General features: G+C 41.0%; 1 protein-coding gene across 5 annotated transcripts in view; it reads right to left on the bottom strand.

The window, feature by feature from the left end:
- Positions 1-12724: 12724 nt before the first annotated feature.
- pdzd2 (PDZ domain containing 2) overlaps positions 12725-26589 on the bottom strand; it is a 75032-nt gene continuing 61167 nt past the window's right edge. The window contains exons 22-26 of one of the 5 annotated variants that reach the window (XM_047381819.1): positions 21898-24190; positions 18747-18864; positions 18165-18254; positions 17335-17442; positions 12725-14522 (exon numbers count right to left, since the gene is read on the bottom strand). In XM_047381819.1, the coding sequence (XP_047237775.1) occupies positions 14340-14522; positions 17335-17442; positions 18165-18254; positions 18747-18864; positions 21898-24190 (2792 nt within the window). In that variant the 3' untranslated portion in view covers positions 12725-14339. Of the gene's footprint in view, positions 14523-15832; positions 16030-17334; positions 17443-18164; positions 18255-18746; positions 18865-21897; positions 24191-26589 lie in introns of those variants that run through there. The other 4 variants (XM_047381818.1, XM_047381821.1, XM_047381820.1 and 1 more) reach the window with 4 other exon arrangements.

Raw genomic sequence — 26589 nt, forward strand, 5'->3', positions numbered from 1 at the left:
CAATCACATATCTTCCCCCATGATCTGAAATTATCTGATTGTGGGTAAATGGTATATTTTTTCTTATCAATATTACTACCCCCCTCGTTTTTGTACTGCAATTTGACTGATATATATGAGAAGACCATGAGGGGCTAAGAACCTTAGCAGCTGTTTTCTTAATGTGAATTTCCTGAAGAAAACAAATATCGGCCTTCAAAGAACGAAGGTGCGAATATACTTTTCCTCTTTTTAGAGGACTATTTATCCCTCGAACATTCCAACTTATCAAATTGACCTCGCCCTTGCAATACTTATATGGATTAGTTAACATTCGTTTGTGTGCAAGCTATTAACTAACTGTTGCATGACTGCGAAGCTACCTATAGAATATTCAAAATAGACCGATGTGCAAAAAACATCCCTCCCCAAAAAAAGTCTAATCCCTCCCAACATCAAACCTAACTGAACACAACCAGGGGCGGTGTCTCCAATCCCCCAATCAAAGCTAAACTTAGCAGTCCACAAGGGGGCGAACTAGTAACATAGCTACCCATCTCCCCAGCCGAAACTGCCAAACTCAACACAATGAAAAGCATCAAAATAGCGAATTATTTTCCTCCCGGAAATAAACCAATAATTGGTCCTAACATTACACACATTCAAATATAGTGAAAAAGGCATTGAACCATCTGCTTTATTCAGTCTCAGACCGCCAGTTCGCACTCTCACGGCTCAGGAATTTGTCCGCATCCCCTGGAGTGTAAAACATAGCGGTATTATTGTTCACAGTGACCACAAACTTTGCAGGATACCGAAAACCATACCGAATCCCGTTGGATCTGCCTGACGCTCCTTCATCACGGTTGAGGTGAGGTCGGGCAAGTTGAACACCGGGCGCCCGTCATATTGGAGAGGGCCTTTTTCTCTTGCCAACCTGAAAATGGTGCAGCTTGACGATAATGGCCCTCGTCTTTCCCTCCTTAGCCTGTGCCAGGCTCTGGTGTGCCCGATCCACCTCTACTGGTCGACTGAAGTTGTTTTCTCCCAGCAGCTTCGGTAGCAATTTGATGATAAAATCCATTGGTTTACCATTCTCCGCTTTCTCCGGTATGCCGACAATACGAATATTCTGCCGACGTGAGCGCGCCTCTATGTCTTCCAGCTTAGCTTAGTGCTGAGAGCATTGAGCTGCCAAACCATCACATCTTTTCGCCAGCTCCGAAATCCGTCTGTCATGTGATTCAGTTGTGGCCTCAATTGACGACACATGGTCGCAAATATCAGATAGTGCTGCCCTGAGGCTGGAGATTGAACTGTTGAGCTCAACAAGTCTCATGTCAACCATGCCACTAAGCTTGTTAATAGCTGCCAGGACGTCCTCATTCGTTGCCGATGGGTTTGAAGTTCTAGCGCTAGCCACCTCAGCACATGCTAGCTTTGCCTGGTCGTCTAAAATGTCGTCCCCGGAGCCTTTGTCTTTCTTATTACTTTTAGGTTTCGTCATCCTGCTTATAGAGCGGACTACTTGTTAGTAAGGTGCTTTGTGGTTTCCAGATTGTTGCGCTTGTGGGCGGAGGCTGGGGTGGCGTTGCGTGGGGCACCTGCCTTGCTGTTGCAGCGTGCTCTGTGGTGGAGGGTGGGATGCGGCGGGGGTGCTTGGGGCAGGGCTTTGTGTGGAGCTTGGGCTGAATGTGTTAGGCTTTGAGCAACGGAGGAACCCAGAATGCAGACTAGCAGGCAGCATGACGGTAAGTGCAAAAGGATTTAATTTACAAAAAACTCACTAATAGAAGAGGCAGGAACAAAACAATAAACGGGCAGGCAAGACAGGCTTGGCATGATCCAAAAGAAAACTAGACATGAGCATGATCCAGTAAACAAGACTTGAGCATGATTAGAAAATGTTTCCGCGAGGAATAAACAGAACAGGTGTGTATATACTGAGAGTGAACCAGGTAAAGCAAGACAGATTAACTAGGTGCAGGTGAACCGAATAAAGATAATTGACAGACAGAACAAAACGTGGCTGGAGCAAAACAGACTCTTGAATACAAACAAACAGAAACTAGAACAACATGAAACTGAAGCATGACCAGATCCAAAAACCAAACTTGACAAAACATGAACAAGATTAAAACATTTCCAGAAAACAGAAAAATGATTGAAAACGTCTACTGTGAAATAACATATAAAGAAAAAACCCGAAACCAAAAACCAAACAACCCCAAATCATAACAGAATGGATGTGTTTTAATCGGCTTTTCGGGGGTTGGTGCTCATCTGTGGGAGTGTGCCCGTGTGGGAAGGGGATTCATGGCATCTGGGTTCAGGGGCATGTGCTCGATATCTGTATCCTGGTTGGGTGTGGCCCTGTGGGGAACTTCGTGTTGGGGTTCATGGGGGATAGGGGGCTCATGGGGTTGAGATCGGAAATCATTCAGGGGTTGGGACTGTTTCATCCTGGGATGGCTCTGGTTGGTGGGCTCGTTTGTACCAGGTGGAGCCCTCTTTTGTTTTTGGCTCCTTCTCCGGATGGGGACTGGGTTCGTTGTGGGCTGGGGTCATAGTGGGAGGTCGGGGTCTGGGTCGGAGTCATTCGGGTTTGGGCGGTTCCGACACTAGCCTGGAATGGTGCTGGGGCAGTCTCCACCCCAGAATGAAGGGAACCACCCCCTGGGTCCGGGGGCTGGTTGCCCCTCTGGCGTATCAGTACCTGGACCTGGGAGTATAGAGTATGTATGGGGAGTGTGCGTGAGTGTACGACGTCCATTGTTGTGTGTCTCTACGTTGGGTGTGAACATTTTTATATGTACGCATGAGGGTGGTAATGTGTGTTTGTGAGTGTCTGGCCTCTGTTTTGGGGGTGTGTGCCCTGGGTCTCGGGTCTCTGGGTCCATGGCTGGATCTGCTCCGGCATAGATGGCTGCTGGTGGTGCCTGTGGGCTCGTTGCTGCAACTCTCTGGTGCTTCTGCACTGGGGCTCTCCTTTGCTCTTCTTTGGGGGGGTTCCTGTAGTCCTGGGGGTGGTCCTCCTGGGGTTCCCGTGCTCTGGGAAGCCCTTTGGATGTCTGTGGCTCTGATCTCCTCCATGTCTGTCTTGGGTCCAGGTGGCAGGTCTGTGGCTCCTTACACTCGCTATTGCATATTTTTATGGAGAAACTGTATATACACAAGTGCGATCACACTTACACCCACAGGTGTTTGGATTCAGGGGTTAACAGATGAACAGATCTTTTATATTGAGCCACAGGTACCACTAAAAACATCTTGCATTCATTAGTACCGTGCACTTTTCAGTAACATTGCTGTTGTTATATATGTTTCTGCAGGTGTAGAAGAATTCTTCCAGAGTGTTATCTTGTATTCTCTCATCCTTCGTTCTCTCCTCTATTCTTTTCTCCTTCTCTCTTTTTTCTTCAGACCTCTCTATCTTTCTTGTCTTTTTTTTCCTTTTCATTCCCATCTCCATGTCCATTACAATTGAAATAATCCCTAAGCAGTTTCTAATAAAGTTTCTTTTTATTTGTATCAAGCGGAGTATTATAGCCTTAGCCAGAATGCTCCACCGTTGGGCTTCTTCTTGGCACTCAAACAGCAATTCTGAGTGCTTCTCTGCCGGACAGGACAGGTAAAAATACAGAAACAAGGAATTGGTAATTACAAACAAAACAACTGTTTCATATTTCCCCTCATTACCTGTCACCCATTTTCATTGGTCCACACTCCTTTCTCCCTCAGTATATATGTTTGGTTATTTTCATTCTTCTTCACTCAGTCCTCCTGTTAACAGCATTTCCCTGCTGTTTCCTGCTTCATGTCGTTGTTTGTACTTTTGGAGACTCGCGTAAGTTCCACCATTTTTGTTATTAAAGAAGAAAGATTCTTAAATTTACCCTGCTCCTTCCAAGCATTTTTCTGCACTCTGGTTCCATTCCACAACCCATTATGACAAATGTGGCCTTGGATTTGGCCATCACAGAGCCCAATTTGACTTTTTAGACTGGGATAAGAAGTGGTTTTCCTGAAATGTGGTATGGATGAAGGCATTTGTCTGCACTTATTGACTTTCCCTAAAACTGAACAGCATTGGAGGAGGATTACTGCTAATGTTGTAAATGGCACATTTACAACATTCTGGCCTACACTGTATATTTTGGGGTATATTGTAATATGCTGTCCTATTTTCCATAGACCTTGGTCACAGACTGAATATGATTGGATGGCAAATTATTGTCATGAGCTGAGGGAAGCACCAGTAGCCTTTGTTACAATTTGTTACGATTGGGGGACTGAATTAGATAAAGTGGAAGCTCACTATCTGAAAGGATGTCATTTAGGTTGCAAGACAGTGGGATATTTCCCCAAAATAACCAAGAGGAATTATTCTGCTTCTTTTCTTTTTTTCACTTGGGTAGGGATTATGAGAAACTTTTATGTGCAATTACGTGTTGATTCACAGATTTGTCAACAATATATTAAACATGTAATGCAATGTAAAATCAATGTCAGTCAGTCAGTCATTTTCTATCGCTTATTCCATAGTGGGTCACGGGGAAGCTGGTGCCTATCTCCAGCAGTCTATGGGCAGGAGGCGGGGTCCACCCTGGACAGGTTGCCAGTCCATTGCAGGTGAAATCAATGATTAACTTTAAATTATTGTTTGCTTTTGAAAGCAATTTTTTTTATTTGTTTGGGCTTTTCCTCTGATAGTGCAGGGGTTTGCAGTAACCCTTCAAAAAAACAGACAGTGAAAAAAACAAAGCAGGCCAATGTTTGAAACACATTGTTAAAGTAATGACCGTAAAAGATCACAAACAAACAATAATACAATCTACTTATAATCTGATAAACCATGCAGAACGCACAATTCAGAAAAAGTTATCTAAATATGTCAATCTCTGAAAAGTCAGGAAAGCCAAATGAGCAGAAAATTCTAGGTTTATAATGGCTGCAATATTTTCCTGCTTCCGCCTCTCTGCCTGCTCAGATGCTTTTCCCTTAAGCTCCCCGCTTGCTTGCATTCTTTTACTCCTAACTTTTTATCTATTAGCCAAAATTACAGAAATATTGGACTAAAACTACTTCTTACCAGCAGCTGCCAAGGATTATTATTTACATTTTTTTTCTCAAGGATTTTGATGTTCCCCCAGTGGGCCCACCACCTGCAGGGGGAACCGTGAGGGACCGGTGCAAAGAGGATTGGGTGGCGGACGAAGGTGGAGACCTCAGCGGCCCGATCCTCGGATGCTTAGGTTGGCTCTAGGGACGTGGAATGTCACCTCGCTGGGGGGGAAGGAGCCTGAGCTTGTGCGGGAGGTCGAGAGATATCGACTAGAAATAGTCGGACTCGCCTCCACGCACAGCGTGGGCTCTGGAACCCATCTACTTGAGAGGGGTTGGACTCTCTTCTACTCTGGAGTGGCCCACGGGGAGAGGCGGTGGGCTGGTGTGGGTTTGCTTGTTGCCCCCCAGCTCAGCCGTCTCGTGTTGGGGTTTACCCCAGTGGATGAGAGGGTCGCATCTCTGCGCCTTCGGGTTGGGGAGAGGTCTCTGACTATCATTTCAGCTGACGGGCCGAGTGGTAGTGCAGAGTACCCTGCCTTCTTGGCGTCCCTGTCGGGGGTGCTGGATAGTGCCCCTCCCGGGGACTCCATTATTCTGCTGGGGGACTTCAACGCCCACGTGGGGAACGACAGTGACACCTGGAGAGGCGTGATCGGGAGGAATGGTCTCCCCGATCTGAATCCGAGTGGTGTTTTGTTATTGGACTTCTGTGCTAGTCACGGATTGTCCATAACGAACACCATGTTCAAACATAAGGGTGTCCATCAGTGCACTTGGCACCAGGACACCCTAGGCAGGAGGTCGATGATCGACTTTGTTGTCGTATCATCAGACCTTCGGCCGCATGTTTTGGACACTCGGGTGAAGAGAGGGGCTGAGCTGTCCACTGATCATCACCTGGTGGTGAGTTGGATCCGCTGGAGGAGGAGAAAGCCAGACAGACTTGGCAGGCCCAAGCGCATAGTGAGGGTCTGCTGGGAACGCCTGGCGGAGCCCTCGGCCAGGGATGTATTCAACTCCCACCTCCGGGAGAGCTTCGACCAGATCCAGGGGGATGTTGGAGACATAGAGTCCGAGTGGACCATGTTTTCTGCATCTATTGTCAATGCTGCTGCCCGTAGCTGCGGCAGTAAGGTCTGCGGTGCCTGTCGTGGCGGCAATCCCAGAACCCGGTGGTGGACACCGGCAGTAAGGGATGCTGTTAAGCTGAAGAAGGAGTCCTATAGGCTGTGGTTGGCTTGTGGGACTCCTGAGGCGGCTGACGGGTACCGTGAGGCCAAGCGTGCTGCGGCCCGGGCTGTGGCAGAGGCAAAAACCCGGGCCTGGGAAGAGTTCGGTGAGGCCATGGAGAAGGACTACCGGTTGACCTCGAAGCGATTCTGGCAAACCGTCCGGCGCCTCAGGAGGGGGAAGCAGTGCTTTGCCAACACTGTTTATAGTGGGGGCGGGAGACTGCTGACTTCGACTGAGGACATTATTGGGCGGTGGAAGGAGTACTTCGAGGATCTCCTCAATCCTGCCATCACGCATTCCGTGGTGGAAACAGAGGCTGGGGACTCGGGGTTGGACTCTTTCATCACCCAGGCTGAAGTCACCGAGGTGGTTAAAAAGCTCCGCGGTGGCAAGGCTTCGGGGGTGGATGAGATCCGCCCTGAGTACCTCAAGTGTCTGGATGTTGTAGGGCTGTCATGGTTGACACGCCTCTTCAACATTGCGTGGCGGTCGGGGACAGTGCCTTTGGACTGGCAGACTGGGGTGGTGGTCCTCCTTTATAAGAAGGGGGACCGGAGGGTGTGTTCCAACTACAGGGGGATCACACTCCTCAGCCTCCCTGGTAAGGCCTACGCCTGGGTATTGGAGAGGAGAGTCCGACCGATAGTCGAACCTCGGCTTCAGGAGGAACAGTGTGGTTTTCGTCCCAGCCGTGGAACACTGGACCAGCTCTATACCCTCTACAGGGTGCTCGAGGGTTCATGGGAGTTTGCCCAACCGGTTCACATGTGTTTTGTGGACCTGGAGAAGGCATTCGACTGTGTCCCTCGTGATGCCCTGTGGGGGGTGCTCCAGGAGTATGGAATCGGGTGCCCTTTATTAGGGGCCATCCGGTCCCTGTACGAGCGGAGCAGGAGTTTGGTCCGCATTGCCGGCACTAAGTCGGACCTGTTCCCAGTGCATGTTGGACTCCGGCAGGGCTGCCCTTTGTCGCCGGTCCTGTTCATAACTTTTATGGACAGGATTTCTAGACGCAGCCAAGGGCCGGAGGGGGTCTGGTTTGGGGACCAGTGGATTTCGTCTCTTCTTTTTGCGGATGACGTGGTCCTGCTGGCCCCCTCTAGCCAAGACCTACAGCATGCGCTGTGGCGGTTCGCAGCCGAGTGTGAAGCGGGTGGGATGAAGATCAGCTCCTCCAAGTCCGAGGCCATGGTACTCGACCGGAAAAGGGTGGCTTGTCCTCTTCAGGTTGGAGGGGAGTTCCTGCCTCAAGTGGAGGAGTTTAAGTATCTCGGGGTCTTGTTCACGAGTGAGGGAAGAATGGAGCGGGAGATCGACAGACGGATCGGTGCGGCTGCCACAGTAATGGGGGCGCTGTGCCGGTCCGTTGTGGTGAAGAGAGAGCTGAGCCGAAAAGCAAAGCTCTCAATTTACTGGTCGGTCTACGTTCCTACCCTCACCTATGGCCATGAACTTTGGGTCATGACCGAAAGAACGAGATCCCGGATACAAGCGGCTGAAATGAGCTTCCTCCGTAGGGTGGTCGGGCACTCCCTTAGAGATAGGGTGAGGAGCTCGGCCATCCGCGAGGAGCTCGGAGTAGAGCCACTGCTCCTCCACATCGAGAGGAGCCAGTTGAGGTGGCTCGGGCATCTATACCGGATGCCCCCTGGACGCCTTCCTCGGGAGGTGTTCCAGGCACGTCCAACCGGGAGGAGGCCCAGGGGACGGCCCAGGACACGCTGGAGGGACTATGTCTCTCGGCTGGCCTGGGAACGCCTTGGGCTCCCCTTGGAGGAGCTGGAGGAGGTGTCTGGAGAGAGGGACGTCTGCCCCCCCTTGACTACCGAGCCTTGGATCTTTCCCCCTGTCGGCAATCCGACTTCTGGCTGCGGCGTGTTCTGCACCGATCCTCCCGGTCTGGAGACTGCCAGGACCGCACCCCGCAAAGGAGCCTATTCTGATTCCTCCGTCCTACACGGACTCTGTTAAGTGATCCCGGGTTCCCGGCTGGTGGAGTCCTGAGTATTTGTGCGCTGCTCCTGAATAAATCGTTTAACTTTTATTCTGTTTCTGGCTGAAATTCTGGGTCCTCCGTCCTGAACCTCACAACTACAGAACTACAGGCCTATATCAAACCTCCCCTTCATCAGTAAGATTATTGAAAAAGCTGTGTCTCAGCAGTTAAACAACTTCCTAACAACGACCAACCGCTTCGATGTCTTCCAGTCAGGCTTCCTGCTCACCACAATACAGAGACTGCTCTTGTCAAGATGTTCAATGACATCCGTATAAATGCAGACTGTGGAAGAACCACAGTGCTGGTATTATTGGACCTCAGTGCAACATTCGACACTGTTGATCACTCCATTTTATTAGAGTGCCTGGAAAACTGGGTAGGCCTTTCTGGTACAGCACTCAACTGGTTTAAATCCTACTTGAAGGACAGGGTCTTTTTTGTGTCAGTAGGTAACTTTACATCAGAGAGCACAAAGATCACATGTGGCGTTCCCCAAGGGTCCATCTTAGGGCCCCTCGTTTTCAATATCTACATGCTCCCCCTAACACAGATGTTAATAAACGTAAGTTATCATAACTATGCAGACGACACACAGCTATACGTTACGATGTCACCAGGTGACCATGAACCCATTCAAGCGCTGGGCAAATGCTTAGAAGAAATCAATGCATGGATGGGCCAACATTTTCTTCAGCTGAATCAAAACAAAACTGAAGTAATAATCTTTGGACCAAAGAAAGAGCATTTAAAAGTTAGCACACAGCTTCAGTTAATACAGCTAGAAACCACCAGTTAGGCTCCAAACCTGGGTGTAGTGATGGACTCAGACCTGAACCTTCAGAGGAACATAAAGACAGTAACAAGGTCGGCCTTCTACCACCTAAAGAACATCTCCAGGATTAAAGGACTAATGTCTCAGCAGGACCTTGAAAAACTAATTAATGCGCCCATCTTTAGTAGAATTGATTACTGCAACGGTGTCTTCACAGGTCTGCCTAAAAGGTTGATCAGACAGCTGCAGTTGATCCAGAACGCTGCTGCCCGCATCCTCACTAGAACTAAGAAAGTGGAGCACATCGGCCCGGTTCTAAAGTCCTTACACTGGCTCCCTGTAGCTCAGAGAATAGACTTTAAAATACTTCTGTTAGTCTATAAATCACTGAATGGCTCAGCACCAAAATAAGTTACAGACTTGTTGTTAGTGGATCAACCACCCAGACCTCTTAGGTCATTTCATTAAATCCTACTCTGCATACACAGAACCAGAACCAAACATGGAGAAGCAGCGTTCTGGAAAAAACTGCCAGAAAACTGTAAAAGCGCCGAATCCCTAAGTTGCTTTAAATCAAGATTAAAAACTTATGTGTTTAGAGTGGCCTTTGACTGTGTTATCTAAACATTATTAGTTAAGTCTTTGTCACGGTGGGGTTTTGGAGTGGACCGAAGTGCAGACAAGAGCTTGGAAGCAGCATTTCAAAAAGCAGTCTCTCAGCTTTAATAAAAGAAAAGTCAAAACGTAACAAAAACACGGCAGGTACTGAACAGGGTCGAGATCCAAACACTTACATTACAGACACTGCAGGAACATGGAGACTCAAGACAGGGACGAGGATAAAGGGTCGAGTTGTAACGCAAGGAACCCACAAAAACATAATGAAACAAACCAACTAATATGCAGAGAGAAAACAAAGGCAGGTAATCAAAGGAACTAAGGACAGGTGAGGCAAGGAGGCAGGAAGGCAGAGGGAACAGGTGAACCTAATACAAGTAATTAACAAGACAACGAGCAAACCTAAAACAAAACTATAAACAAAGATAAAAATAAAGCATAAGAATCAGGGATAAACATGAACTGAAGGAAACTGAGAAACTGAAGGGAACATAAGAAACACCAAATCTAAGAACGAACAAGGGACCCATAAAGCAAACCAGATTACAGAGTAATGAAACCTAACACCACACAGACTGAACAGACAGGAAGGGAAGCAGAGAACATGAGGACTAGGATGTAAACAATAAGTAAACACAACCTAACCAGAGGGGCTGGAGAAATATGATAATTAGTCAACAAAACAAAACAAAACACAAAGTCCAAAATGTCACATTCTGACAGTTTTCAGTCCAATTTTCTTATCCATCATTCTATTCTCTTTTTTTTAATTACCTCTGTTTGATTTTCTTTATCACTGAAATGTTTTTCCTTATGTACAGCGCCTTGAGTGCCTTGTTGCTGAGAAGCGCTATATAAATAAACTTGACTTGACTTGGAAGGGCTTAGAATTCAAAGCTTCTTTAAAAAGAGGCCTTGTTTCACTGTTTTCTTGTTTTCAGTCCCATTAAAGTTTCAGATGCCAAGTCAAGGACTATTTAGTCCTTATCCCTGCATCATTTGACCTAACAATTTTAACTTGGAAAAAAATCCTCCTTCAGTTTCCAGCAGCAGTTAATAAAAGGTCATTCTTATTTTAACAGTTACACAAAACCTGACCTATTTGTGTCAAAAACTGCCATGCATGGATAAAACCAAACACTAAGTCTGATTGTCCCCTCAATGTGGCTAATGCTGTGAAATGTTTTCTCTTACTGACATCTACTGGTTACCTCTTGCAGACATTGTTACCATTTAAAATTTCTGGGCAGTGGTAAATGATCGCACTGAGAAGAAAACGTTTACTGCCCATCTAACAATAAATAAAAAATTTTAATGTTTTGACATGGGGCTGTTTATGGTTATGTGAACACCTACTGTGTTAAAACTGGCCATTTTTAGGTTTACAGGCAATGTCTGCTGTATATTTTTATGGTTCGTTGTTGGCAATATTTTTGGTTTTAGATTTTGTGTAAGGCCCATTACCTATGCACTTTCTCATATAAAGTCTTTCATTTCTGATTTTAATCACTTTAAGCAAATATCTTCTTACCTTCTAATGGATGCAGTGTGTTGTTTAAAGCCGGATAAAAATCTCAGAACGTCTATTCTTGGTCTTCTTTTTAAAAAGGTTTTTACATTGTTGAACTTAATGTGGTCTCCGTGTCATGCTGCACTTTAAACATATTAAAAAACCATTCCATAACACTAAGTGCAACATTTGGATAAAACCCTGTAATTGACTGTTTTTTGCCATTTCAAAAAACACCTGTTCAAACATAAAAACTCAGTAATTGAAGCTATATTTTGCCAGCACATCAAACACCTTTATTACTGTCAAACTCTGTTTTTTTTTTTTACCAGTTCACAGATGTGCATAACCTGATACACCTTTAGCACTTTCTTTAGGAATACTGAGAGTGAGGTTTACAGAGGAAGCCCTAAATAAATTTATCAAGCACTACACAAACTGTAGATTACTCAGAATATGTCTATCTTACTATACCCTCAAGTTAGTGAATGCTAAAGTCAGAGAAAATATCTTCCGTTTTTCTCCTTGCATGTAAAATAAAACATTTGGGTAGACTAAATGAAAATAATTTCTCCAACAAACCAATTGTAACTGTAAGAGAAAAACACTCAAAATCTTGAGTCCAGACATCGTATCTAATCTGTGCAGAGTTACACTAGAATAAACATGTGCACCTCCACATTCTCATGACATACATTTTTAACTCGTTGAATTTCTGTGCTTAATAAGGTTCAGGAATTTTATTTTAATTGATATATTTTTCATTCAGCCCATAACCATAAAATGCACGTGAGAGAACGTCTTCAAAGCTCAAGACTTCCACCACATCACAGACTTGCCATCAGATTTTGCAAGGGAGCAAAAATTGAGCCCAAGTCCAGATCTCAGTTTTTTTTTCTTCTTTTTTTTTAAGGTGTCTTGTCTGGCAGAATAGCAATTGTTGTCTGATTGTCATGAAGAAGCCCAACAGATTTAGTTTCAATAGTGGAGCAATACTATCTATTATTATGGGCTCCGCTTGTTATATATGAAAACCTTTATGAGAAATTGCTTTGGGATTATTTTAAATGCTGTGGACACAGAGACAAAGAAAGAGAGTTGGGGCAAAAGATAAAAGGGATAGAAGGAGATAAGAATAGATGAGAGAGAGTTGAGGGATAATCCAAGACAACACCCTAAAGTCTGCTTCTACTCCTGCGGTAAGAGAGAGAGAAAACCACAGGGCCAAAACAACAAATGCATATATAACAACCGCATCACTGAAAAGTACATTTAACAAAAGACCACAGCTCAATATAGAGTATATCTGTGTATCTATAAACACCTGAATCCAAACACCTCTGGGTGTATGTGTGAGGACACTTGTGTATATAAGGTTTTCTCTATAAGGTCATGACTGCTGAGACGTCCATGTTTCAAACTGTCAGTGTGGCCCATTTGAAGGGCTGGTTTGTGAAATAAAGGGATTAACACTCCCAGCTTTGCCAAGCTTTGAAAGAAATTTATAACCAAACTTCCAAAAAAAAGTTGGGAAGCACAATAAAAATGTAAATAAAACATGTTTTAATTATTTTTGAATCATTTTAATTTCACAGAAAACAGCATGAAAACATGTCAAAAACAATTCTGCAACGCTTTTACAAGTACAGGTTGAAAAACAATACAACAAAATTAAATGCTGAAAAAGCAAAGCCCTGAAAAATGACTGAATTCATTACAGACTAAAGTGAAGTGGAGAATGATCCTGTGATTTAAACATTTGAAGAATTTATTAGAAATGATATTCCCTGAATCATGAAGGCTTCATGCACAAGCCCCCATCCATGATGGTCGGGATGTTAGTTCACAGGTTTGATGGACACATTAAAACAGAATTATACGTACAGGTGTTAGACCTGTGTGTCTGTATGTGTTACAGCAGCTTGATAAGAGTAGACATCATCTGCAGGGGGTTTCAATGAGCACAAAGCCTTTACCCTTTTAGAGCATATATAATGAGACTGAAGTGGATCCAAATCATTGAACAGCTCATTCTTATGTTTAACTTTAAATCCACAACTTTTACTCTTGCCAGTTAAGACAGTCCTAAAATGCTACAGGAAGAGAGGTCATGGAACATGCTGACTCCTTAAAAAGGTAATAAATAAATTATCATTGCTGTGATTGGTTTATTTCAGATATATTCTTGAAATCATTTGACAAGTATGTTATAGCTCTATTATTTGCATCATCCTAGCTTTTTAGTTACTGACTGTAATTTCAAGATTCAGCATCATAATTATGTCAGTGTTGACTGTACAAAGCTATGTTCACACACAATCAAAACAGATATAAAGTTCTTATCAAGTTCTACAAATGCAGTTGTTGAATCCACATTACAGAAATGAATCCTGTCTCTTCCTCAGTTCAGTATAAATATAATATTGTACTACTTTATAAGTTTCAATATTCAGCCTTTGTAATTGACGCACCTTTAAAGTTTATATCTGGGGGCAAACCTGCTCCCCTCACAGACAAAATGAGTCTTACACAGTTCCATGTTTAAAGCCTTATTTGCTTCCAAATTCACAATGAACAATGAAAACAGCCAGGACAGAAAAAGATTCAGTTCATGATTAGGAACATGCCCCTGCATACCACTGCGTGCAACTTTATTTCATTCCAGGTGATGATAGCCAGCACAAACAATGGCTGGGACTGCAACAGTGACAGAGTCTATCAGATCATTACTAATAGACTGACAGCAAAAGATTGGATTGTTTCTTTTAAAAAGCTTTGTAGGCTGATTTCAAGTGTAAAAATAGGAAGAATTCTATTTTTATTGTCTTATAAACTGCAGTTTATGTTCAATATGCTGCACACTGCTATCCATCTCCGTTAGATTTGACCCAACATATAACTGCAGTAACTAAGAAGGAACAATAGTTGTAGGTTGTGGTGGTCACCAGTTGCGGTTTGATACCTCTGCATCCAAACACATTGGACCAGAAAACTTCAACAAGGCTTAGTAAGGCTGATGGTAAACTCTAGAGCCAGGGATAGTAATGGTAATCTAATTTATCAGAGATGTATTCCTAAACAACAGCTTAAGCCTTCACAAAATTATTTCCTGCTGAACACAGATTTTTTTGTTTGAAGAGGATAGTCTTTGCAAGAGACACTCAGCTCGAATTTCTCCAAATGACAACTAAAACTTGCTTGGAGAATCTGGCCTGATGAAGGCAGGACACCACTTCTACATGGGATTTACCCTCCAGACTTGTTCCATTCACGGATAAAATGGTGTCACCGCTTTGAATTGTTCCTTCAAGGCTAGCTGCTCCCTTGGCGAAGACGCGGTGAACCTAGACACAAAAGGATCTGTTTTAATGTACAGCTACTCACAACAGCGGCAAAAAATTGTTAGAAACAAAAGCCGTACCATAACCATGCTTATTCTAGTGTAAACAAATCTTACTTTTATCTTAATCTAACTCTAGAATGTAAAAGTGTCTGAATATGTAATGCTGTAATATAAAAATCATCCTCAAACAAGCTACTTTCATATACAAGAGGAGTGTAGCAATAAATAAATTGTTCAGGTGATGATCTGAAACGATCTGAAAATGATCCTGAAGAACAGGACACATGTTGGATGATTTTGTTCTTGTCTGAACTATAAAAACGTGGGGTAGGTACAGCGCAACCTTTACAAAAGACTTTACTTATCTAAGCATCTCAATATGATGCTTCAGAATTTACATTATGGGGTAGACTTTGTTTTTTACTTTCTACTTCTTCAATGTGGAGAGCCAAAATGTTGCAAATCACTGATGACAAACAGGAAAAAACTGAACTCTGATTTTAAGTTAATTTTCTTGAAATGCTTGCTCATGTTCAGTTTTCTTCCTGTTTATATTTTATACCCAAGTTCAGAAGTACTTTGGAGATTACCCTGAGCCTTCACAGTGAGGTATTTGTTGGCATAGACGTGTGATTTGGTGAGTATACCCAGCATTTTCATTTTATCTTTCTGTCTCCAACATGTGAGTTTAATCTCCACATACAGGTGAAACCTTGATCATTTGCAAACAATACTCAAACTCAGTCACCCATGCATGTTTGATTAGCTCAGGACACAGCAAACTGTCAGCTGCAGCAGCACAAAAACAGAGAAATCAGTGCAATGAAGCAGTTATATCAGATTATTTTACAATACTCCTATTCTATAACATCATGACCTTGAAGATGGAAATGTGTGACAGCACATTTTAACTGAACTAATACACACATTCATGTTCGGTCATACCTGCCAGTAAAGAGGGGAGACCTCACCCCATTTGTAAAAAGAAAAGGGTTAAAGTATTAAATAATTAATCTCTAATTGGTTTACATGATTTCCATTCAACGAGTCAAATAAAACTACCACCGTCCCGTGGAAACTGTGTATAATAAAGCAACCGAGGGAGGCTGCCCCTCTGTGTGTGTGTGTGTGTTATTGAAGAAAGTGCATGATCAGGACCCATTATTCACTAAAAGCTCCATTCATCTTGCACATTTTCAAACAGTATGAGCTAACCCTATCTGCGCCCCAGGATGTGTGTGATAGGAATATTTTGCAGGTAATTCATTGTCGCTTGTGTTTTCAGCTGACGCAAGGTTTGTAAGTGAGCAGTTTAATTGTGTTTACAGACAAACTTGGCTGTAGGTGATAGGTTCTCTTCCAGCCGGGAGGTCAGGTGACAGGTTCTCTTCCAGCCGGGAGGTCAGGTGACAGGTTCTCCTCCAGCTGGGAAGCAAGGTGATAGGTTCTCCTCCAGCGGGGAGGTCAGGTGATAGGTTCTCAAAGTTTTTCAGTGTGAGATTATGCTGCTGCAATAACAGATACATTTATTTTCTGGCTGTTTGCTCACTGTTACCACATCCGCCAATAAACGTGACTGTGGACTCTACACCCATCTGGTCCTTGGCCAGACAGCTTGTGCTGTATATTATAGAAACCGGACCATGAAGATCTGATTCAGGCCTATGGGTCTAAACAGAAAAGCATCTCGTAACCGTTGCTCTATATTTCTAACTGATGATTGGTCCAAAAGCTTTAGGGAGTCACAGGAAAAATTCTTATTAAGCTTCAGTCAGTTTTACACGCAGCATATTGTTTCATATCATTCCCTCAGATTTTACAGTTGCTGGGGTTCACACCCGCCATTTTGGTATTGTTGGCACTATGGAATTTTTTCATTTGAAACAGACTGCAGTCTGGACCTTGAGGCCCGGCCACTCCATTGTTTGTTCTATCAGTTTTTTATCCTTGGGGTTTTTCCACTGAGCTTCCACCTTATAGTTTTATGACACCTTTGTTCAAGATTTGGGACTATCAGCTGTTAGTGGCTAAGGGGCGTTGCCCTACCGTTCTACCAGCCGATAGCCGCTGTCGAGACACACACACGGAAAAAGGTTTCACAGCGTAGTTGTTTTGTTCATCTTTTCAAGTTAATCCAAATTGTTATTGTTATTCTCAATCGTCCATAAACTGCTGATTTGATCTCCATCTATCCTCCAACACATATCCTTATTTTTTATGATTATTTCCCCCTTTTTGTATAATAGTGCATGTTTAGTTAGGTGAACATTGTTGGACCAGCATAGTGTGATTGTGAGAGGGACTATTGGTTTAATAAACGTTCACATAGATAAAGAGACAGCGTTTGTGTTTATTTTGTGTCAGAGTGATTATCTGTCAAGAGAAGGTTAGAACTCCATCATTCGGTAAAACGGTTGAAAACACAGTGACCTTTGACATGGTTTAGGTTGATAATTATCAATTATTAATGATAATTAACTCATTGTAATTATTGTAAGGCATATTGTAATATTATATATTATGGTAAGTGTTGTGAGTCCAATAATCACACCACCAGAGTGTGTCTCTGATCTTTTATTCGTAAGAAATTATTTTTGGGTAGAATTTATTTCTTCTAATTTATTTTTTATTATAATTTTTGATAAATATTTATAATAATCATACCATAATCATAAATCCTTACACAGTCTTTCACAAGCTTTCTAACATTACAAACTATGTAGTATTTAAACATTTTATTATATCTCATGATCCGGAAGGCTGCACAACACATCCAGCTGTTCAGCTCAGATTGATCATTCCTGGGAACTTACAGTTATTTGTTTCTGCTCAACGTCGACACCACCAGCAATACTAAAGCCAAGTCCTGCACCTTCTTCTTTACTCAGGACAACTAGCAGAGTATTGTTGTTGTTCATCACCTGTAAAATTAACATCAAGAATATAGGACAAAAAACTCATCAGAAATGAAGAAAAGGTTAAAGTACACAAAAGTACATAGAGCTAGTAAACTGTTTGTATTGAAATGGCAGGTGTGAAGTGTTACTTATTTAGATGCTTCCTGTTTTTAGTTAAGTTTTACTTTCTTTACCCATTGTATAGTTTACGTTAGAAATAGAAAATCTGCCAATCTTTTAATAAACAATCTTTTAGAATCCAAAATTTCCTTTGCTTTGGTTGTTTATTTTGAAATACACTCAATAGTGACTTTATTAAGTACATCTGGCTAGAACCGGGTTGAATCCACTTTTGCCTTCAGAACCGCCTTAATTGCTTGTGACTTAGATTCAACAAAGTGCCAGAAATAAGAAGATTTTGCTTCATATTGACATGTTGGCATTACCTATTTGCTGCACATCAATGACTTAAATCGCCTGCTCCACCACTTTCCAAAGGTTTTATGTTGGATTGAGATCTGATGACTGTGGAGGTCACTGCACGACAGTGAACCCATTCAAAGAACCAGTTTGAGATGATCTAAGCTTTGTAACATCCTTCATTATCCTGCTGGAAGAAGCCATCAGAAGATGGGTATACTGTGGTCATAAAGAGGTGGACATGGCCAGTAATAATACTCAGGTAGTTTTGAATGACGTTCATTTGGTACTAATAGGCCCAAAGCGAGCCAAAAAAGATCCCTTACACTATTACACCACCATGGGTTTCCTGCTCTTAGCTGACGAGAGTGGTGCTTGGTGTTTTCCACTGCTGTTGTAGCCCATCTGATGAAGATCTGTTAGGGGGTCAAAGATGGTATTTACACCTTGGTTTTGACAAGTGGTTAATTGAAACACTGTTGCCTTTCTATCATCTGTAACTAGTCTGTCCATTCTCCTTTGACCTCTAAAATTAACTAGGCTTTATATAGGCTCTGTACTTAAATCTATTTTTTTCTCCATTCTGATGCTCACTTTGAAACTCAGCAAGTCATTATCACCACATACCAAAATGCACTGAGTTGCTACCACGTGATTGGCCTATGCACTATTTGTGTTAATCACTATTTGAAACCAAAGAAAATTGCTTGTGAGTATATCGCATCATAGTACTGCAACAAATTAAAAACTCTCAGAGTGCTCAGCCTTGCTCTGATTAAATAGATATTTTATTCTTATGCTACATTTAAAAATACTACCATTATAACTTGTTATGTTTATGGACCTCTGACTAGGCATGTTCTTTAAGGAATGTCATGATTAATTCTCCTTTAATCATCCAAAGTTACCTCTGAGTGGGCCATGGTCTCTTCCAACAGGCTCATCACATATGACTGAGCAGTCTGGGAGGTCAGCAGTGTTTGCAGCTTATACTGACTTACTGGACATGCTACCAACTCCTTTAATCTGCAGAAAACATGAACATATTTATAGTAAGTTTCACATGATTGGTATTTCAAATAGTTTTGTCTTAAAGTATAAAAAGACAGATTTTTAGAAAAAAATACTTTCACTACAATTCTTGTAAATATCTGCTGACATTTATATTTAATTAACCCTCTGTGGTTTTCATCACTGGTGAATTCTGTTTTATTTGGTTTAGCTTTAGATGAGTAATACATTATATATGAAAAAGTAAAAAAAATAAGACTGTGTTTCTAAAATCCAAAATGATTTGTGGAGAAGACAGACAGGGCATAACCCGTTCTGCCTGTAGGTGACATAAAAGTGGTTCCTCCCCAGGTTAAAGGAAGTGCTGTAATCCTTAACTGAGACAGCCTTGTTTTCATTCAGGTTCAGCCCCACACTACGACCTAAATCAATCTAAACTGTCACAGATATAAAATGCTTTGCAAAGCTATTCATATCCCTAGTTACATGTTTTCACATAACAATTACAACCTTCAACCATCTTGATTGGGATTTTATATGATAGATGGAGAGTAGTTTATAAATGTGAGTTGGAAGCAAGAGTGCATGGCAGGAAAGAAAAATCAGAAAACTGTGGAGTGAATTTGTATTTAGTCCCTGTAAGTTGATACTTTGTAGAACCATCTCTGAAACAATGTTGTGCATCTAAAGCCTAAATGTCCCCATTCTTCTATGCAAAATCTTTCAAGCTTTGTCAGACTGACTAAAGACCCTTGTCCTTGTTGGTACTAAGGTTGCATTACAGTTAGTGGTAATTGCTTTTTTGCCACCTTCTACGTTTGCAGTTTTGGTCATTTTATACCTCACTTTTTTGTATTTTCCAAGGCATGTTTCACAATTCAATTCAATTCAATTCAGTTTTATTTATATAGCGCCAATTCACAACACATGTCGTCTCAAGGTTCTTCACAACAGTCAGGTTCATACATTCCAATTAATCCTAACAATTGAACAGTTCAGTCAGATTCAGTTATTTATTCAAATTGGATAAAAAGTTTTTCTATCTAAGGAAACCCAGCAGATTACATCCAGTCAGTGACTTGCAGCATTCACTCCTCCTGGATGAGCATGTAGAGACAGTGGACAGTCACTGGCGTTGACTTTGCAGCAATCCCTCATACTGAGCATGCATGTAGCAACAGTGGAGAGGAAAAACTCCCTTTTAACAGGAAGAAACCTCCAGCAGAACCAGAACCAGGCTTAGTGTGAGCAGCCATCTGCCACGACCGACTGGGGGTTTGAGAGAACAGAGCAGAGACACAAAGAGAACAAAGAAGCACTGATCCAGGAGTACTTTCTATGGGAAGGAAAAGTAAATGTTAATGGATGTAGCTCCTTTAGTCGTTTCATCTAGAAAGAAAGAACAGATAAACTCTGAGCCAGTTTTCAAGGTTAGAGTCTGAAAGAGAGCACATATAATTAGTTACAGTAGAAGCTCAGTCAGTAGCCATGTCTAGGAGAGAGAAAGGGTTAAACACTGAAAGACAGGGCCATGTGGATCATCGGTAGAGGGTGAGCATTAAGTTGTTGCCAGCAGAAGCTTGGACGATTCCCCTCTCCAGAAAGGTGTCACCGGTAGACACAGAGTCAGGCCAGGTGTAGCTTCTAGGAAGAGAAAATAGAGAACAAAGTTAAAAGCTGAAATAACAGCAAACAATGCAAAATTGGAGAGTAGTATGAGAATGTAGCAAAGAGGGTGAAAGTGGTTGTTAGGTCCTCCAGCAGCCTAAGCCTATAGCAGCATAACTACACAGATAGTTTCAGTTCAGATTATTTAGTTAAACGGCGCTTATTTACAACAATGTCATCTCAAGGAACCTCACAAAGGGTCCCACTGATGGTCATTGTTATACTAAAAACCACAAGGATTGGGATACCTGCCTCTGTCAGACTGATTATAACCATTGGAAAAGAAAAGGGGTCATACAGGTAGCAGAAATGGAGGGTGTGTTTGCACCTCAACCATAACTGAACCTGTTTAGGCTAAACCTGACTCCCCCTTACTCCAACCAACAGGGAGGGAAGAAGACGGAGGGAAAAAATAAGGAAGATAGCTCAGGATAACCTAAGCCACTCTAACTATAAGCTTCATCAAAAATAAAAGTTTTAAGCCTGGCCTTAAAAGTAGACAGGGTGTCTGCCTCACGGACTAAAACTGGGAGCTGGTTCCACAGGAGAGGAGCCTGATAACTAAAGGATCTGCCTCCCATTCTACTTCTAGAGACTCTAGGAACCACCAGTAAACCTGCAGTCTGAGAACAAAGTGCTCTGTTAGGAACATATGGACCAATCAGATCTCTGATGTATGATGGAGCTAGATCATTAAGGGCTTTATATGTGAGGAGGAGAATTTTAAATTATATTCTGGATTTAACAGGGAGCCAATGAAGGGAAGCTAAAATAGGAGAAATATGATCTCTCTTTTTAATTTTCATCAGAACTCTTGCTGCAGCATTTTGAATCAGCTGAAGGCTTTTAATTGCATTTTGTGGACATCCTGATAGTAAAGAATTACAATAGTCCAGCCTTGAAGTAACAAATGCATAAAACACCATAAGTCCTATGCAAGGTCACTGAGAGATGCAAGTTCACAGTTCTATTCCAACATTATTAACAGTATTCCTGGAAAAAAAGCTGCTTTTTATACTATAAATGAAATCCTCAAACACAAACACGCATTTTTTCAATTACACTTTTCTTTCCTTACTCCTCTACCTGCATGGTGTAAAGAGCATTTCTGAGGAATGTTAACCAGTTAGAAAATGTAAAAAATGTTATAAACATATAAAAAAACATAAAGAAAAAACTAAATGTTTCATCACAGTTCAAAGATTGTTCAAATAATTTACTAAAAGATCATCAACATCTCATTCTGACTGGGTTTGAACGCTGTCATTCTCAGTGATCTGACTGTACACACATTTAATATTTTCACTACCTATATGTTGTTAATGGTGTGCTGAAACATTAAACAATTCTAAATGAAGTAATTTAGAGGGAGTTACTCACCTGATGGACCAGCCAGGCTGTCTCGTCTCTGGGGGCCTCTGAGGAGTGTCCACAGAAGATGCATTGTCACTGCAGCTTAGCATTGCAGTTGGTGAAAAGCAATCAGTGACTTTGGCTTTTGGAGCAATAGTTAAGCAGATACTGGAATCATTTTCGTTAACAACTGCGTTATTTGTTCTGCTGAGATCATCTGTGCATAGTTTTTCTAAATCGGGCATACTGAGAGCCCTAAGCTGATGCACCTTCCTGGTGGGAAATCTACCATGTTTCCGTCGCAGCACCAGAGGTGTACGTGTTGTGGTCCCATCTGAGGCTTTTAGATCTTCATCCTCAGCAGATTCACAAAGAGGAGGTGAGAGGGTGGCTCCTGATTTCAAGTAGTCGCTGTTATTCTTTTGGTGGTCTCGCCAGTCAACAGAATTAACCAAGTCCATGTATCCAGCAATCCTTTGGTTAAGTGAAGCTGTATATGCCACTGCAAAAGTATGAACATCACTGCTTTTGGCCACAGGTTTATCTGAGTTCGCAAGGCTTTCAAAGGACTTTATTTTATGCTGAACAGAGAAAGGCTTGTAGTCTGCAGACAGGACAGCATCCTTGGACAGGCTCTGCTTCACCATGGTCTGACCATTTGGACTAGATGTGCTGAGCATCAGCGTCTCACCTGACAACAGTCCTTGACTTGGTTTTGGGTCATTGGCTGTGGTGAACTGAGTTTTTTTAGTGGAATCAGGTGAATCAAACCCTTCACGTTTGGCCATGCCATTAGTTATTGCACCTCTGGAAAGGGGAGAAAGTTTAGATGCTAATCTGGCATAGGTTTTGCTTTTAGAGTCTTTAGTAGGTTTCGAAGTTGGTTCTTTATTATATTTAAATACTGGCGATATGAAACCAGATGCCGGAGACAGATGAAGTTCTATAAATGTTCTTTGGGTAATAGATGATTGTGGTTGCTCTTGCGATACGGGTGATGATTTAGAACCTAAATGGCTGTTTTTCTCCATGGTGTGCTGTACAGTTTGAATTGTGCCTCCATGCAGAGCTGCATTCTGCATTCTGTCACTGATTCTGGATAATTCAGGGCAATCATCTAGTTGCTTGTTTAAATTCAAGAAGCTAGACATGATTGTGATTGGCTGAAATTCAGTAAACTGTTTCAAGGCAACATTTGTGTCGGAAGGTACTGGGATTTCACTTCGGAAAACTTTCTGTTGAGGTTCTTGCTGTTCTATACTGACACCTTGAGTACCTAAAGCTATTAATTTCGGAGGACTTGTTTCCAACTGATGATTAAATTGACCACTTCCTGTTGGCCAGTCTGAATCATTAAGTGGTTTTACGGCAGATGTTTTCTTCAAAGTGAGGATAGCCTCTGGGTTTAAATCCACTTTATCTTCCAAGACCTGTTTGTGAAAGTCAGAACCTCCAGAATGGGATCTAACATTTGAGTCCAAGGTCTTGGATTCAGTTGAAGATGTTTGTAACTCAGAGGACTGTGAACCATCTCCACAAACACCTGCAGTAGCAGCCTGAGTAATGCCAGTATCTGGTTGGGAGAGGCCTCTGGGTGTAAAGCATGGGTTTTCTCGGGCACAGTTAATGGGGCTCTCTGCAGCTGATCTATTTCCTGTCTTGCTGGATAACTGGCATGGTGGCTCTTCAGAAGTGGCCCCTGGTATCTGATGAAGCTCAGAATGCGGAGAAGCTACAGTAAAGCTCTCTTTGTCTGATGGAGACACAGTCTGATCTGGATCAATAATAGATCCATGGGATGACAGGTTTGTATGAGATGATCTTATATCATCTGGTTGCTGTTGATCACTGGAAAAAAACTTCACCTCATCAGCATATGAAGTAATCTCATTGAGACTATAATTAGCAACTTTACTGCCCACTCTATTGTTGTCAGAGGCTGGTTCACTTGTTTTTTGTTTTGGACACACAGTTTTAGAAACTATTTCATCCAGGGATTCCAAGGCAGGACAGTCCTGGACACTAGGCTCCTCCAGCTGGACTGCAGTGTGTTCACTTCTACATGAGCTGAGTGAGTCAGAGAATATTTTACAAGGGAATTCATGTCCATGTAAAGAAATTCTTCCTTCAGTTGGATCATCAATCATGCTTGTGATGGCTGTTTGAAATTCACTTTCACTTTGGTCTGAGTTCTTGGATTTTCCTGTGTTTCTATACGTAGCTTTAACAGGTGTCTCCTGCACAGAGAGGGTTGGATTCTGCCTCGTGGCTTCATCACTGCCCCCCGCTGAGGTTTTCAAACTGGACAGCCGTTCTACAGCTGAGATCAACAACAGAAAGCAGCTGAATGAGATCAGGCTAAAAGACAAACCAATCAATCAATCAATCAATCAATCTATCTATCTATCTATCTATCTATCTATCTATCTATCTATCTATCTATCTATCTATCTATCTATCTATCTATCTATCTATCTATCTATCTATCTATCTATCTATCTATCTATCTATCTATCTATATCTCTATCTATCTATCTATCTATCTATCTATCTATCTATCTATCTATCTATCTATCTATCTATCTATATCTCTATCTATCTATCTATCTATCTATCTATCTATCTATCTATCTATCTATCTATCTATCTATCTATCTATCTATCTATCTATCTATCTATCTATCTATCTATCTATCTATCTATCTATCTATCTATCTATCTATCTATCTATCTATCTATCTATCTATCTATCTATCTATCTATCTATCTATCTATCTATCTATCTATCTATCTATCTATCTATCTATCTATCTATCTATCTATCTATCTATCTATCTATCTATCTATCTATCTATCTATCTATCTATCTATCTATCTATCTATCTATCTATCTATCTATCTATCTATCTATCTATCTATCTATCTATCTATCTATCTATCTATCTATCTATCTATCTATCTATCTATCTATCTATCTATCTATCTATCTATCTATCTATCTATCTATCTATCTATCTATCTATCTATCTATCTATCTATCTATCTATCTATCTATCTATCTATCTATCTATCTATCTATCTATCTATCTATCTATCTATCTATCTATCTATCTATCTATCTATCTATCTATCTATCTATCTATCTATCTATCTATCTATCTATCTATCTATCTATCTATCTATCTATCTATCTATCTATCTATCTATCTATCTATCTATCTATCTATCTATCTATCTATCTATCTATCTATCTATCTATCTATCTATCTATCTATCTATCTATCTATCTATCTATCTATCTATCTATCTATCTATCTATCTATCTATCTATCTATCTATCTATCTATCTATCTATCTATCTATCTATCTATCTATCTATCTATCTATCTATCTATCTATCTATCTATCTATCTATCTATCTATCTATCTATCTATCTATCTATCTATCTATCTATCTATCTATCTATCTATCTATCTATCTATCTATCTATCTATCTATCTATCTATCTATCTATCTATCTATCTATCTATCTATCTATCTATCTATCTATCTATCTATCTATCTATCTATCTATCTATCTATCTATCTATCTATCTATCTATCTATCTATCTATCTATCTATCTATCTATCTATCTATCTATCTATCTATCTATCTATCTATCTATCTATCTATCTATCTATCTATCTATCTATCTATCTATCTATCTATCTATCTATCTATCTATCTATCTATCTATCTATCTATCTATCTATCTATCTATCTATCTATCTATCTATCTATCTATCTATCTATCTATCTATCTATCTATCTATCTATCTATCTATCTATCTATCTATCTATCTATCTATCTATCTATCTATCTATCTATCTATCTATCTATCTATCTATCTATCTATCTATCTATCTATCTATCTATCTATCTATCTATCTATCTATCTATCTATCTATCTATCTATCTATCTATCTATCTATCTATCTATCTATCTATCTATCTATCTATCTATCTATCTATCTATCTATCTATCTATCTATCTATCTATCTATCTATCTATCTATCTATCTATCTATCTATCTATCTATCTATCTATCTATCTATCTATCTATCTATCTATCTATCTATCTATCTATCTATCTATCTATCTATCTATCTATCTATCTATCTATCTATCTATCTATCTATCTATCTATCTATCTATCTATCTATCTATCTATCTATCTATCTATCTATCTATCTATCTATCTATCTATCTATCTATCTATCTATCTATCTATCTATCTATCTATCTATCTATCTATCTATCTATCTATCTATCTATCTATCTATCTATCTATCTATCTATCTATCTATCTATCTATCTATCTATCTATCTATCTATCTATCTATCTATCTATCTATCTATCTATCTATCTATCTATCTATCTATCTATCTATCTATCTATCTATCTATCTATCTATCTATCTATCTATCTATCTATCTATCTATCTATCTATCTATCTATCTATCTATCTATCTATCTATCTATCTATCTATCTATCTATCTATCTATCTATCTATCTATCTATCTATCTATCTATCTATCTATCTATCTATCTATCTATCTATCTATCTATCTATCTATCTATCTATATCTCTATCTATCTATCTATCTATCTATCTATCTATCTATCTATCTATCTATCTATCTATCTATCTATCTATCTATCTATCTATCTAT

Source organism: Girardinichthys multiradiatus, chromosome 12, assembly GCF_021462225.1.
Source record: "Girardinichthys multiradiatus isolate DD_20200921_A chromosome 12, DD_fGirMul_XY1, whole genome shotgun sequence".
Taxonomy (NCBI): domain Eukaryota; kingdom Metazoa; phylum Chordata; class Actinopteri; order Cyprinodontiformes; family Goodeidae; genus Girardinichthys; species Girardinichthys multiradiatus.